This window comes from Leptonychotes weddellii, chromosome 3 (assembly GCF_054177405.1).
Source record: "Leptonychotes weddellii isolate Sample4059 chromosome 3, ASM5417740v2, whole genome shotgun sequence".
NCBI classification, from domain to species: domain Eukaryota; kingdom Metazoa; phylum Chordata; class Mammalia; order Carnivora; family Phocidae; genus Leptonychotes; species Leptonychotes weddellii.
In genome coordinates, this window is record NC_138371.1 from 26,830,084 (window position 1) to 26,846,467 (window position 16,384).

General features: G+C 40.4%; 1 protein-coding gene and 1 pseudogene across 6 annotated transcripts in view; one reads left to right on the forward strand and one right to left on the reverse strand.

Moving 5' to 3' along the window:
- The first annotated feature begins 250 nt into the window (after positions 1–250).
- Positions 251–16,384, forward strand: part of CMKLR2 (chemerin chemokine-like receptor 2) — a 44,059-nt gene continuing 27,925 nt past the window's right edge. For 2 of the 6 annotated variants that reach the window (XM_081813781.1, XM_081813782.1), the window contains exon 1: positions 15,511–15,838. Coding sequence is in view for 1 of the 6 variants with exons in the window: in XM_081813780.1 (XP_081669906.1) it covers positions 15,809–15,838 (30 nt within the window). In the remaining 5 variants the exon portion in view is untranslated. Of the gene's footprint in view, positions 510–12,019; positions 12,071–15,508; positions 15,839–16,384 lie in introns of those variants that run through there. The other 4 variants (XM_081813785.1, XM_081813783.1, XM_081813784.1 and 1 more) reach the window with 4 other exon arrangements.
- LOC102742796 (large ribosomal subunit protein eL42-like) lies at positions 10,801–11,128 on the reverse strand (annotated as a pseudogene).

Here is a 16,384-nt window from a genome sequence, read left to right on the forward strand (position 1 = left end):
CCACAGAGTTTGCTGTGCAATTGAAGAGCTCTCCTTTGACATTCTAAGGTTCTTTTCATTCCCTCGTTGGAAAGAAATTTAACTTGACTTTTCATAAGCAAAAGCCCACCAAACAAAGGAAGGATCAGTCCCCCCCCTTCACTTCTCAGCCTGCGGTACTGCAGCCAATAGCAAAGATTTCCATTCAAAACACAAACCTCAGTTATACACACATCCACGCTGAGCAAAAGAATTAATTTGTGCAGTATGTTCATTGCTTACTTTTCTCCTGGAATACATGATGAATTTTTATGGAGGGTGGTGGAGGAAGGGAAGAACCACATTCAAACGAAACCCAACATCACTCTCCTTCTACAGTGTCATTTCAAAAGCCAGATAAAAGCCAGATGAGGAAGCTGGGAAAAAGTGTCCAACGTAGCCGTTCTGAAAACCACCCTCCATTTCATTCTGGAGCCGGGAGGTCACACCCAGGCATCAAAATAGCTTCTCTCCTCAAAGTAAATTAACTGGTAAGTGCTTTCTTGTTTGTTTTCCTTAGACGGACACATTTGCGGCTGACCTGATGAGGATTTTCTGCAGGTGATTTATTTACAAAACAGTATTTTGACAAACTACCAGCTGGCAAACAAGAAAAAGGACTCCTGATAGTTTAGGGAAAGCTCTGTGTGCAGATTCATATTTTTAGTCCTGTCAGAGCGTTTAGGGAAGGTCATTCCCGGGCTTGCTACAGCTGCATATTAAAACCTCAAACACCGAAAGAGAGAACATGAGGATGTTGCTGGGGGGAGAGGGGGAGGGCACAAAGAACTTTCAGTAATTCCCTCGGCTTTTACCTAGGAAATTACAGCTCATAAATGTGGCCTTTAAGTAGTTGTGACTCAGAAATAATCAAACATCATTTGTGGAAAGGCCACTTAGAGAAAACTGGTAGGAGGAAATGGTGCTCTCAAATGAAAATTGATTTTGCCCTCCTTAGATGACAAGGTAGAGGAAAAGTTCTAAATGGAGCTGTAATGTGGTTTGGTTGGTTTTTTCCCTGTCTTTTAAAGATGAATAGCTTGTGGTTTGTCAAAGCAAACATTTCTTTGTTGTTGCTGCATTTTTGAAATCTCATAATCAATTGCCTGTGAGAATAATTGGTACCTGGGCTCCCCTAATGAAGGACAAATGGCTAAATGCAAGGAAATCGCTGGGAGAAAAGGTTCAGCGAACTTGATTGTTCTTTTGGGAGGCAGATAACTGTGAGCACCAATTGCTTTCTGTCTAATAATTGATCCTTCCCTCCAAGTGAAAGCTAATGAAAACCGAATGAAAAGTTGATAACTTTCACCAGCAATTATTCTTTCAGATTGGCCATTTTCACTTAAAACAAACTCTTGTCCAAGCTTCCACAAACTTGTTGCTCAATGAATCCACCACTATTTTTTGTTTGTTTTGTGGGGGGAAGAAAAAAAAAAGGCCGAGAGACCTTTCTCCAGGTCTCTAGTTCAAGTAATTCCTCTTACTGAATAAATTCTCATCACATTTGCACATCTTCCAGACACTAAATGCTAAATGCCTTTTAAGTTTTTTCATGGCCTTTATGACTTCTACCTGAGACTTTAGGCATTTAATTTATAACAGAATGTCACATATTTTCTGTGTTACTTTACTACTAATTGTCATCTGTCAGAGATGGATATTTAAGTCAACATTCCCTTTTCGAAGACCACAGCAGTCGGAGATAACCCATGGAAGTAATTTTGAAAGGAGAAAAGCTTTATGCTCAACATTTTTTTTTCAAAATTATTTATAATTTTTTAAAAATCAGAAGCAAATATCCAATGATAAGAGGCTAGTTAAGGAACTTCTTATATATCATCTCACTGAAATATTTTGCAGTCATCAGGAAATCATAATTTGGAGGATTATGTTGCATCATGAATGGATGCTTATAATATTAACAATGATAATAATTAGTAAAAAGTAAATGCAGCTGAGAAAACTGAAGAAAGTATGAAAAATTGAAATAGTTGTGTTAAGCCAAAATTGAGTTTATGATGTGATGATGTGCTGATGGTGAGCTGATGGTATGTTAGGGAGAGAAAACTTTCCCTCTATCCTCTTAGGTTCAGTTCTGAGACACTGTGAATTAAACTTACTAGAGACAGATTAGTAAGAAAAAATATCAAATTTAATTACATATTTGTATTAACATTTATAGAGGAGTTCAGAGAAAAATGTGACTCAAAGAGACGGTTAGAATTTGGGGTTTATATATCATCTTAATAAAGAAAGGGGAAGGGAAGAAAGGCCACTTATGGGAAAACAAATGACTTTTTAGAAAGATAGGCCCTTAAAAGAATAGATGTGACTGTTGTCTCTTTAGGTGTGGTGTGTAGACTTCTTGCCTCTGGTGAGGAGTCAGTCTTCCCTGGTTGCTTTTCAGGAAGGGCTTTATGACAATTGAGTTATTTGGGGATGTCAAATGCCTTCTGCTCAAAATAATTTTTATGCCACAGTGGTGTATGCTGGACCCTTTATGTGATACATCTCTTCTTTTTTTCCTAAACTTTCTCTAATAGTCTATTACTTTTATCATTTAAAAACTCTATCATATTGGGGCGCCTGGGTGGCCCAGTCGTTGGGCATCTGCCTTCGGCTCAGGTCGTGATCCCGGAGTCCTGGGATCATGATCTGAGCTGAAGGCAGCCGCTTAACGACTGAGCCACCCAGGCGCCCTGCCTCATAAAACTTCTAATGAAAGTAGTGACAATACAATAAAAACTGATAGTATAAAACTTGATAGAAAAAAACATAACTAGTTAAATGAAGATTACTAACACCATTCTCTTAAATCAGACAATGTCCAAATCTATTATTGCACAATATCTTTACCCTTGCTATTTTGACTTTGCTTGTCACCCCAGAGCTCTAATACCAACTCTGCTTTTAGCTTGTTTCATTGCTTGAGGCAGAACAAACTCTCTGGACCTCAGTTTCCTTTTCTCCAAAATAAATCTGATGGGCTAAATTTTCTTCCAGCACCACAATCCACCTCCTTCCCTTTTTTGTCTTTTCTTTTTTTTTGTAAAGTAAGCTCCATGCCCAATGTGGAGCTTGAACTCATTACTGTGAGATCAAGACTCAGATGTTTAACCAACTGAGCTACCCAAGTACCCCACCTCCCTCTCTTCTTAAATCTCTGGTTAAGTCATTGCTCAATGTGACATATATAATGGGTACCTAGCACAAACAGTAGGTACCTAATAAATATTAGTTGAGACAACCCTTTCATTCAGACTGTTTTTTCATATTCTTCAATTATTATAGTATGTTTTGATTATTCCACTGATACTCAAATAAGATGAAAAATGCTCTTCATTGTTAAAGACAATAGTGTCAGTTGAAACAAAGTATACATGATTCAGGCACAAACGTTTTGTTAGAAATTATGCAGTTGTCCCTTCAGCTAAATTAATATATTGGTCAGATGATTAATTAGAGGGTGGAGGGCAGAGGTTAAATAGGGCCTGGCTTTGACTGTGGAAGAGTTTCTCTCCATGAAGGGAATTGACCCAGGGGAGAGCCAACCTTCTGATCTTGGCCTCATTGGCCGTTGTTCATTGTCAAAACAACAATCAACTAGCGCATGTGAACTTGAGTGTATGCAATATTGCATACAGCAGCTCTCTGCAGGATGCGTGCAAATAAAGACTTGGTTTGTGACAAAGGAATTCACCAAATCAAATAAATAAAGTCTGTTAGGACTTTCCAAATGGTTTAAATATTCTTTTGTTGTGTCTTACTCTGTGTCACCTCCATGTGGAAGGCAGAAGATGGGGGGCGCCTAGCTGGCTCACCTGGTAGAGCATGTGACTCTTTTTAAAATTTTTTTTTTATTCTTATGTTAATCCCCATACATTACATCATTAGTTCTAGATGAAGAGTTCCATGATTCATTGTTTGTGCATAACACCCAGTGCTCCATGCAGAACGTGCCCTCCTCAATACCCACCACCAGGCCAACCCATCCTCCCACCCCCCTCCCCTCTAGAACCCTTAGTTTGTTTTTCAGAGTCCATCGTCTCTCATGGTTCGTCCACCCCTCCGATTTCCCCCGCTTCATTCTTCCCCTCCCGCTACCTTCTTCTTCTTCTTTTTTTTTTCTTAACATAAAATTTTTTTAAAAAGGTTTTATTTATGTATGTATGTATGTATGTATGTATGTATGTATTTATATGAGAGAGAGTGCACCCTCGAGAAGGGGGGGTGGGGCAGAGGGGGAGGGGGACAAGCAGACTCCTCGCTGAGGACAGAAGCATTGTAGGGCTCCATCTCATGATCCCAAGATCTTGATTTCGGGGTTATAAGTTAGAGCCCCACGTTGGGTGCAGACATTACTTAAAAAAAAAAAATCTTAAAAAAAAAAATGGAGGTTGGAAATTTTGGTTATTTATTTGGAAGTCTACTATTTTTTATTTTGTGGGGGAGAGAGGGGTTATTTGTTTATCATTAACGAAGAGAAGCTGCCTGTACATGTCCTATTCAGTCAATCAGATATCAACAGAACCCTCGGCTCCAGTGGTAGAAGAAGACACAAGATTTTTAAAGGAAGATCCCTGCCCTCCGTAAGCTTAAAGTTGTGCTGCTTGGGGGACAGAATGAAGTCATTCAACTAAAAATGTTTGTTTGTTGTATTTTTTTAGTAATCTCTATGCTCAGTGGGGCTCAAACTCACAACCCTGAGATCAAGAGTTGCCTGCTATACTGACTGAGCCAGCCAGGTGCCCTAAACTAGAAAAGTTTAGAACTGGGACGCCTGGGTGGCTCAGTCGGTTAGGGGTCTCCCTTCGGCTCAGGTCATAATGTCTGGGTCCTGAGATCGAGCTCGGGAGTCTAGCTCTGCACCCAGAGGAGAGTCTGCTTCTCCCTCTCCCTTTGCCCCTCACCTGCTCCTGCTCTCTCTCTCTCTCAAATAAATAAATAAAATCTTTTTTTAAAAAAAGGTTTAGAAGTGTGGAGTTCCTATAGAAGGTGGTTCTCAAAAGGGAGGGAGGGATATGAACAGGGGTGTGCAACTTAACTGTTGACGGAGGAGGTGAGACAGTGAGATAGGTGGATATCAGTGTCCCATCATGAGTCAAAGTGAGATGACAAGATTTGGACTTGACTGAGGAACTGATGTGGTATACCCACCAGAAGTCCTCCTCAGCCTGAGGAGCTTGCAGAAGAACTTGCTAGGAGGGAGGAGCACAAACCTTTGACCCTCGAGAGGAGAAGGGGTATGAGAGAGCATGCAAGTGAAAAGCAAAGAGCTGTTTCCACTAAGACATCAGGGCACAGAAGTCCCATCTGGGATCTCCTCTAAGAAAAAAAATATCCACGAAACAGAATTCTCTGTTCCACTACTCTCACTTCATCCCGAAGCTCCCCCCAGCTTTGCAGGGCAAGCATTCCAGGGCTCTGGCCGCGCACCTGTTGGAGTTGTGGCACCCAGGAGGCACAGACTTGTACGCAAACACAGGTCATTCACTTCCTGGAGGCCCCGGAAATCCTTTTGGTGACCTCTTCTCACGTGTGATGTATTTATTGGGCAAACACAGTGAGTACCACATCAGCCAATGGACACACCCCAATGAATCCTGAATTAAAGCTCAATACCACCCCGTTTGTGCCCACTGTCAACTGGGGAAGTTTTCAGGTTATGGTAGAAATATATTTTTAGAACACGTGATTTTTTTCTCTGCCATTTTCAGCAATACTGCTGACTACTGTCCGCGGGAATCCGCGCATCTAACTCAATTCTGCATTGAAGGTTCTCACTTAAATCCTAAAAACCTGTATTACCAGTGTGGCTGAGCTGTGTGAAGTATTTCAGAATTTAACCGATCTGGTAATACAGCTGGGCTCAAAGTCAGGCTAACCCAACTGGGACCAGGAAATTCCCTAGCAGACTTTGTTTTGAGTGTTTATTTATTTATTTATTTTTACTTTTTATTTATTTTAAAATTTTATTTTGTTTAAGTCCTCTCTACCGCCACCGTGGGGCTCGAACTCACACCCCTGAGATCAAGAGTCGTTGGCTCTACCAACTGAGCCAGCCACGTGCCCCTTGAGTGTACTTTCTAAACTGAAGACGGAAGTAGAGTAGGAAAAGGATTCAGGCCCATCAGTGCGTTAGGCGGACATTTTAGAACACCAAAAAGCAGGAGGCTTTGTTGGTATTACTGTCAAAAAGGCGATATCATGATTACAAAGTTCCAAGTAAGATGAAGTCAAGAAAGTAATTCATTTCATAAAGTTTAACACAAAGAATTCAGTGAGGAGAGGTCATAGTGTTCCCTCAGGAATCATGCGGAAGCAGATGTCACTCGTGCTTAAAATGGCTTGCAGGGTTACTCTCTGAAGCTCTAATTTTGCATTTCTTTCTATGCCAAACAACAACAACAACAATGTTATTAAAGAACTGTCTATGGTCAACCAGTCATCTAGTATAAAAACTGAATCAGTTGGGTTTAGTTCTGCCATTTCAAATGTTTTACATAATTACATGTAACAGACCTCGCTACTCAACAAAAAGTGATCATTACAAACACATGTAATGTAATCATTACAAAAGTGTTTGAGGAACACTAGGGGGTGTATCAGGCCTTGGGATAAAGGCAGAGTTGCTATTAAAAAAGGGAGGACTTCATGGAGAAGGATTTTGAAAGGAGGTCTGCAAACTGGCAGCTTGGAAAAAAATTCAAACCAAGTCTAAATATGTTTGCGGTTGAGTTTTCATTAGGACCATGCTGTCCCCAATGGCATGAAAAATGATTTGTATATAAAGTTGTATCACTGGAGCTAGAACGAAGTGCTTATAGATAGGACATCCTTAATTTTTCATAAAACTTTCTCTTTGGTGGTTTATAGTGACAAACTTTGAATAGAAAAAAATATGGTAATGGAGTATTCTGCTTAATTATGTAGATTTGACATAGTTTTTCTTTTTTTATTAGGTTATACCCTATAAAATCCTATTAGTTGACTTGACCATTTTTGACCTAACAAAACGTCAGTTTCTTATGCTTTAACAGAAAACATGGATTACTCCTTTAATAAGATCAGTGAGATATTTATATACATATATAGTTACTTGTTTTATTATGTAAATATTTGTTTGATTTGTGTATTTTATTTATATACATGATATGGTTAACTATATTTAACATTAAAACCATTGTAAACATACTCTAGTTTTGATGACTGAGAAAGCACTTTCTCCTTCATTCACTAAACTTTTATTGAGCACCTGTTATGTTTTCTGCACTCTGCTCTGTGCTTGACACATAGGATGAGTAAAGCATAGTCCTTGCCCTTGAGGCTCTCCCAGTTTAGTAGGGGAGATAAACACATCCACAGATAATTACTACAGAGGTGGTGTACAAGGGTTAAGAAGGAAGTCTCTGAAGTCAGACAGACCCAGGAGTCTTGTCTGAGTTTCAACACTATTGCTAAATAGCCAACCTCGCTTTGCCTCATGGAAATAATAATAGTACTTCACAGGGTTGTTGTGAGAATTAAATTTGAAAATGCATGTAAAAATTGCTTAGTATTGTGTTGTAGTTAACAAGTCTGTGGGAAACATTAGGTATTGCCATATGGTGTTAAATGTTATTATTTAATTAGGTGTGCCTGGGATTTGCCTCCTTTTGCATGTGGTTAGGTGAACTGGTTTTAATTATGAGTAATACATGATTAGACAACCATATGGTGAATAGTGAACTAGTTTGCTCTTGGTAAGATTTTCATCATCTTTCCCTGGAAGTAAGACCCACTGTTAACCAAAAGTCCTTGTCTAAATAACTGGCTGAACAGATTTAACATATCCCTCAGGAGTGAGGCTATCTTTCCTAAGTACTCGACATTCTTTTAATATCTTTAATAAAAAAGAGGACCTGAACACAGGAACTAATGAATTTGACAATAATCAAAAACTTACATCCTCACCTCAAACTCACCTTTGCCTTCTCAGATAAAAATTATTGTTAGTTATTGTCGAGATGCCACGATCTTAAATGCCTTCTATCAAAAGACACTAAGTCATCTTCCTGCTGGTCAGTAAATATTATTGAGCTCTACTATTTGTCAGGCACTGTGCTAGGATCTGAGGGTATAAAGGCAAGCAAAAACTACAGCCTGCTGGAGGAGAGACATTTATAAAATGAGTATTCAAATATATAACTAAAAATTGTAAGTAAAGTGTAGAGAGCAGTGACCCTGACTGAGACTGAGGGACAGGCTGGTGGTGGTCAGGGAAGAGTTCATTTAGGAAAGTAACATCTGGGGGCTTGGTGGGTTAAGCGTCCAACTTCTTTATTTTGGCTCAGGTTGTGGTCTCAGGGTTGTGAGATAGAGCCCCACGTCAGGCTCCGTGCTCAGCCGGGAGTTTGCTTGGGATTCTCTCTTTCCCTCTCCCTCTGCACCCCCCGCCTTGCACATGCTCTCTCCCTCCCTCTCTCTCAAATGAATAAATAAATCTTAAAAAAAAAAAAACATCTGAAAATACTGCTTACCCTTGAGTAGAGCTGGCAATTTTCTCCAAATTCCAAAACTAAATAAGATATTTATATATATAATTACTTGTTTTATTCTTCTGTTATAAGGAAATAAAAGTTTAGCCAAATCAATTATCTGGCTGCATTTATGAAAAATACTAAGCTGATATAAATTATTTACTCTTAGCCAATCAGATACCTAATGTTAAACATGACTTTTCTGTTTGATTGACATTTGGCCCCACATAGGTTTCATTTCATTAACAGTATTCAAAATAAAGCCCTTCACCTCTGGGGTGATTTTCTCATTATCAACACGCTCACACGCAAAATGTGTACTTCAGTACTGTCCTTCACATGCACTAACCAAGAAGATGGGGAAAATTTAGAAAACAGTAAAATGACTAAGTTCTTCTTACCTTATCTGGGAGAGATGCCTTGCTCTGGAATGATATTTAATGTATAAACATGCCATTTCTCCATGGTTTGCCTTTGGGTTTTTTTTTAAGAGATTGAATAAGGAAGGGGGAACGTCAGCGCACACTTAAGATTGCTTATCTCATAGGAAGGATTATAACATACCAACCACTCTATAAAAGATTTCCTCAGAAAGGCATTGGGTCTCCCAGAACACGGGGCGGGGGGTGGGGGGAGGAATGATTGCAGAGAGTGCCTGTCCATTTTAACTTTTTATTGAAATATTTACAGGGGCACCTGGGTGGCTCAATCAGTTGAGCAGCTGACTCTTGGTTTCCGCTAAGGTCGTGATCTCCAGATTGTGGGATCGAGCCCCACGTCTGGCTCCGCGCTCAGTGCAGATTCTGCTTCAGATTCTTTCTCCCTCTCCCTCTGCCCCTCCCCACTCTCTCTCTCTCTCTCAAAAAAAAAAAAAAATTTACAAGAATCTTCACATCCTGGGGTGCCTGGCCGGCTCAGTTGGAAGAGCATGTGACTCTTTTTTTTTTTTTTTAAAGATTTTATTTATTTATTTGACAGAGAGAGACACAGCGAGAGAGGGAACACAAGCAGGGGGAATGGGAGAGGGAGAAGCAGGCCTCCCGCAGAGCAGGGAGCCCGAAGCGGGGCTCGATCCCAGGACCCTGGGATCATGACCCGAGCTAAAGGCAGTCGCTTAACCAACTGAGCCAGCCAGGCGCCCGAGCATGTGACTCTTGATCTCAGGGTCTCAGGTTCGAGCCCCATGTTGCATATAGAGATTACTTAAAATAAATAAAAGAAAATAAAAGAATATTCACATTCATTTATTTCAGCCTCAAATAAACAAAAGCTTGATTTAAAAAAACTAGATTTTTTTTGCCATGTCCAATGGAATCTGCTGAAATCCACTGAGTGGTCTTCAGTAATTTCCTAAAGAAATACCACTTCGTCCAATTTACATTTTTCTCAAGCAATCGGTAACTAACCTATTCATCAAACTTGAGAGAATGCCCCAAAAGAATTTTTTTGGAAAAGCTGTTTTTCTTCTCGCTGAGCCAGACAATCACTGTGTTTTCTAGCCAGTTGGATTACAGCAAGTCAGTGAGATCACAGCAAGAAGCCCAACTATGTTGTACCCGTTTTTATCACAAGAAATGAACTCATCTACACGAATCATTTGGTGCAAAATAAATAAATTCCTTCAGTAGAACATTATCACAGGATCAGAATGTCCTACTTTGGAAAGGAAAGAATGAACACAATGTAGCTTTACAGTAACAGCAGGAAACCATTATTTTGTTGCTCACAGTGGTATGTTTCAGCCCATGTTTTCTTAGAAGGAACCATAAATCCAAAGTGTTAGCTAAACTAATCACGAATAATATCAAACGAGCTCTCTGATTATAGCCAGTGATCATTACATTAGCTGGAAGCCTACGAATTTGCTACCTTTCAAGAGTCATGTTATGTGAATTATTTCATAATACACCCTAATAAAAAGATTAATTGAAGTAAGATAATAATAATAGCTCACAATTCTTGAGCTCCTCCTATAAGCCAGGCGCTGTGAGAGACACTTACATATCTTATATGATTTTTTAAGTGAAACATAAACTCAAGATTATATTTTCTTCTTTTTTTTTTTTTAAAGATTTTATTTATTTATTTGCGACAGAGAGAATGAGAGACAGAGAGCATGACAGTGAGGAGGGTCAGAGGGAGAAGCAGACTCCCTGCCGAGCAGGGAGCCCGATGCGGGACTCGATCCCGGGACTCCAGGATCATGACCTGAGCCGAAGGCAGTCGCTTAACCAACTGAGCCACCCAGGCGCCCTATATTTTCTTCTAATAAAACAAAATATGACACTTAGAACTAGATCATTTGGCCCTTTCTCTTCTTATCAAAATGCTTGCTTCTCTTAATAGCCAGCGTTCTCTTAGATCCACAGTTGGGATCAACACATTCAAGCCTCAGCACAATCTTCTTTATAGATTTAACCTTTTTCCAGAAAATCCATCCGCCCACCATAGCCACTTGCTTCCTGTCATAACGCTGCTTTCCCTGGCATACAGAGAATCCTTGCCCCTCTTGTAATGTGTCACTTTGTGGGGTTAGTGTTTGCCACACTTCTTACAGAAAGTCTGGCAGTTTTAGGAATGGTCACCATGTCTGTGAGAGTGCTATCCTTGTATAATTCTTAAAACAACCCAACAATGGTTCACTGATGAGCTTTCTCCCCAGATGACAGATGAAGAAACTCAAGTTGATTGTAATAAAAAAAAAAAAATGATGTGATACATATGACCACTGTCTTTGATTTGCCAGTATAGGGGAGGAAAAAAAAATCTTTGCTTCCTCCTCTTCTAAATTCTCAGCTGGGGCCCCTGTAACAAAGGACAGAGTATCCAGAGAAAAGCATACAGATTTTTTAATGTAAATTTTACCTGACATGGGAGCCTTCATAAGGAAATGACCTGAGGAAACAGTTAAACCTGAGTGTTTTTATACTACGTTTGACCAAAAATGGGGACTCGTGGAAAATGTGCTAGGTCAAAGGGTTAGGAGCAGACAGTAGTACAGTGGGGGAAATATAGCAAGGCTTATTCAGATTCTTCTCAGAGTCCCTCCTTCCTCAGAGGTAAGGATGCTTCCCTCAGGGTATATGGAAGGCACCTCTCACGTGAGACTCATATGACCTGCTTCAAGGAGACCAGGAAAATCAGAGAGTCCTTCCTGAACCTGCTGTTTCTCAAACTCCTTCCGCTTAAACTATTCAATATACCCAGGTGCCATATTTTGGGGTAGCATGTCCTGTACTTTATCAGTATCTATGGTGGATTGAGAAAAAAATGGGAAATAGTACCTACAAATAAGACAATGGGAAATAGAAGTACATTAGAAATAGAGGGAAAATGGGAAACAGGAGTCTGGAGGCAGGAAAATAAATTATAATAGTAGCAGATGACTCTCTATCAGACAGTGAGCCTCACTTGACTGCCTCATTTCATCCCCACAGCAACCTAGTCAAGTAGATATTATTATTATCCCTCTTTTCCAGATGGAGAAATTGAGGCTTGGAACTTTTGACTAACTTCGCAAGGCCACTCAGGTAGGTAATAAGTGGAACTGCAATTTGAAGCCAGGGTCTGCCTGACTCCAGGGCCCTAGTCCTTCACTACCATAAAATACCGCCCAGAAATGCTTGTGATTGTGGATTTCATCAAAGCACGTGGTGAGGATGGGCTGATGGGAAAGAGGGCAGTTTAACCACTGAAGAGATGAGGGTGACAGAGAGGGAAGATAGACATGGAAGACTGGAAAGGAAACGGAGAACTAAAATTCAACTCGGGGCACCTGAGTGGCTCAGTCGGTTAAGCATCGGTCTTCAGCTCGGGTCATGATCCCAGGGTCCTGGGATAGAGTTCCGCATGGGGCTTCTTGCTCAGCAGGGAGTCTGCTTCTTCCTCTGCCCCTCCCCCCCACCCCACCCACCCGGCTCATTCTTGCTCTCTTGCTTTCTCGTGCGTGTGCAAAAATAAATAAATAAAATCTTAAAAAAATAATAATAAAAATAAAATAAAATTCAACTCTGTGTAAACATCCTAGATATATTTAGATATCTCAAGAGACAGTGGGGACCAAGGGCAGTGACAGATGAGACATAACTGGAGTGTCTTTGGGGGCTGCCATGACTTCTCTTCATCCCATACTGGTGAGCCAGTCTTCGGGCCAAGGAAGACATTCTGTGTTCTGGAACTGCAGCGTTGATCAGGCAAAACGCCACATCTAACCAATTATCTGTAGTTTGGGGGCGGCTAGAGCATGGGCTTGGCTCCCTTCCTCGGTTAGGGTAGCTGCAGCAGCGATTAAAGTAGCCTCAGTCTGACTGCCAAAAAAAAAGAGAGAGAGAGAGAGAGATCAACAGAAAGCTGTACATATTTGAATACTGTGTTAATGTTCTGGCTATGCAAAGCAATTCTATTAATCTTGCTTATTGGTCTCTCGATTCCAACAGTCGTATTAGGGACCTGGCTTCCAACACACAGTCCTTGAAGAGGACAGGTTGGGGTGCAAGGAAGAGAGTCTGGGATTTCTTAAAGAAAGAATTTGCATCCACAATACCAAACTTGGAGTACTATCAGAATTTTCTCTCCTGAAGCCTTTCCCTGCTTGTCTGGAATTCCACTTAGCCCTCCTTTCCTCTGAGGGACTGCTTCCCCATCTTGATGTTCAGTTCCATCATTATCCTAGGAGTGGGAGGTAAATTTAGGTTTTGGAAATTGAGTGGACCAGAAAGAAACTTCATATACATTTTTTAAAAACCTTACCTCACCCCCATCCTCCTCTCCCTCTTCATTGTCTTCTCAAGGTCAGACCAACACTTTTGGACTACAGATCTATTAAAAGATAATTTTTTAAACAGATAAATCATGACTCATATACAAATATAAAATTAACATGTCTCAAATGTTTTATTTAACTCATTAATGAATGATAGAATCAGTAAGATGTTGCCATGGCTTAAAAAGAGATTTCAAAGTGTCACACATATATAGGCCATCAGGAATGTTGAAATGAGTTTATAAACAGTTGCAAAAATTGGCAAAACTGGTTAGTAATTCACAGGGCAATAATCAATTGCATTCCACTGGACACAATTCATTCATATTTCTGTGGACAAGGATCATTTGCATTATTATAAGTTGTCGACAATGTGAACAATTGTGAAATATTCAGACAGTAACAGGCAGAGAACCCGAAAACACACACCAGGTAGGATACTCAGAATCTGTCTTCCCATTTCAGTATCCTTCACAATTTTTCCTGACAGGCCCTAAATGCTGAAAAACTTATATCCCTCTTCATATGTAATTCAACATAATATATATATATATATATACTAAACCAAACTCATAAATTTCGTAATGAAAGTAAAATAATTTTTTTCCAGAATTTTCTTACTGCAAAATGATACATTAATCCATGGAAGTTAAACCTTTTTGTTGTTTTACTGCCTCTGCTTTACAGGTATACTAACTTAGTCCGCTTTTGGAGTAATAACTCATCCCATGACAACCCAGCTTTTGGCCACACTGGTGACATCTTTAGTAAAATCCTCTTATAGGCCAATAGGCTGAGTATTTTCTAATGAAATAGATCCAAGGAAAAAAAAATGGAAGAAACATGTAGTACTGTCACTGTGAATGGGTAAAATCTCTGAAATAAAAGCCAACCATAGGGGGGCCTGGCTGGCTTGGTTGGAAGAACATGCGACCCTTGATCTTGGGGTTGTGAGTTCAAGCCCCATGTTGAGTGTAGAGATTACTTTAAATTTTTTAAAAATCTTTAAAAAGCCACAACAACCATAAATCATATTTTTTAGGACACCTACATATCACAAATCATGTCTTACAGTATACTTCTGTATTAAGACCACTGTACTGATTTTAATTCTAATGTTCCACTTAATGTGTCAAGAGGTTAAGGAGTGTGTGTGTGTGTTTGTAAGCAGTATGATAAGATGTCACCTGGAAAACACTTTAGATATTTGTTGAGTCTATTAGTTAAATGGATAGTTTTTTATTATTCAATGTAAAATAACTAATTACAAATTTAAACAAATTATTTATTTTATTTTTTTAGACATTTTATTTATTTATTTGAGGGGAGGGGGCAGAGGGAGAGGGAGAAGCAGACTCCCCGCTGAACAGGAAGTCTGACACAGGGCTGGATCCCAGGACCCTGAGATCATGACCTGAGCTGAAGGCAGACGCTTAATTGACTGAGCCACCCAGGCGTCCCTGAACACATTATTTTATTTATTTATTTATTTTTTAAAGATTTTGTTTATTTATTTGACAGAGGGAGAGACAGCAAGAGAGGGAACACAAGCAGGGGGAGAGGGAGAGGGAAAGCAGGCTTCCCGCCCAGCAGGGAGCCCGATGTGGGGCTGGATCCCAGGACCCTGAGATCATGACCTGAGCCGAATGACTGAGCCACCCAGGCGCCCCTGAACAAATTATTTTAAATAAAAGTTGCCTAGGAAGCAAGCAGCTTTCTAGATTTGAAAATGAGAAGGTGGGGACTGACAGGGGGATAAAGGATGAAAAGTTGAAGGCTTTTGGTTATACTTTCCTCCAAGTGTTCTAACTCTGAGCTGGGAGTAGAAATAGTCCGTACAGTATAGTCAAGTAGAATCTAAAGGGTGCCCCGAAACAACAGCAGCATGCGTCCCAGGGTGACCCTTGCCAGCTGGGACCGAGCCCCCGCTAGCCACCAGCACCATCAGTGAGCTCCAGTGGTTTGCCAGGAGGACGTGATCAGGGGAAGGCTGTTGTTCCGTGGTTAACACTTCCACCCAGCTCCATGCGGGCAAATATCCAAATTAGACAAAACTGATGGCCAGGCTACTGCTCTCTATTTCCACATCTGTTTAGGTTCCTCTTGGTTCTTGCTCCAGTCATGATTTCTGCATTCTGACTCCTGGCTGATCCGGTTCCTGCAGCTTTCTTTGTTTCTGGTCTTACTGAGTGAGTGTCCATCCTTGGCTAATAAATAAGCTACATTCTCTGACGCACGGCTTCCTTTAGCTGGCTGCCTTCATTCCTCCACATGTGGTGGAACATCGGTGCTCCGGGCTCCGAGTCAGCTCTGTCCTGTGTGGTGAGTCCTCCCCTGGCAGGTCCCCAGCAGCGGCGGCCACATCTCCTTCCTCGAGGTCACTCTACGCTTCCCGCCCCAGCAGGCTTGCTTCCTCCAGGAGCCCCGCAGCACTACCTCAAGCTATTTCCTGGCTCAGGTTTATCCAGATAAACGACTTGGTTGCTGAGATAATTCCAGAATTCTGATGGTCCCAGCTTGGAATAAGAAGGAGAAAGTAAGCAAATTTTGACCATAATGATAGAGGTTGATGTTTCATAGGTAAAATTATTGACTTACACCCAAGTCTATATTTATCTAAGATCTTCCTCACTTGTTCTTTCAACGGGTATTTATTGAGCAATTTCAAGTGCTGGGAATTGTTCTAGCAACTAAGGATATAGCAGAGACTAAAAAAAAACAAAGTTTGGGTATTCAGAGCTTACACTGTACATCTAATGGGGTTTCTTAGAGAGAGGAGGTAAATAATTAATGATTTAAAGAGTTCTACTTTAGAGAGGGGAGAACTTTCAGCGTCTGATTGGTATGCTAATATATGCTCTCAGTTAATCACAGATAAAGTAACCATTAAATCTGTGGCCCCTACCTGAAATCAGGGCACAGTGTTCCAAAAGGTATAGTCTTGCAAGCCTTAAAGAGTTGAGACATAGCAAATATCCTGGCCTGTGTTTTTTTCCAACTTTTTATTATGAAAAATTCCAAACATTCAGAAAAGTCGAAAGACTAGTACAGAGAACAATTACATACTTATAATCTAGATCGA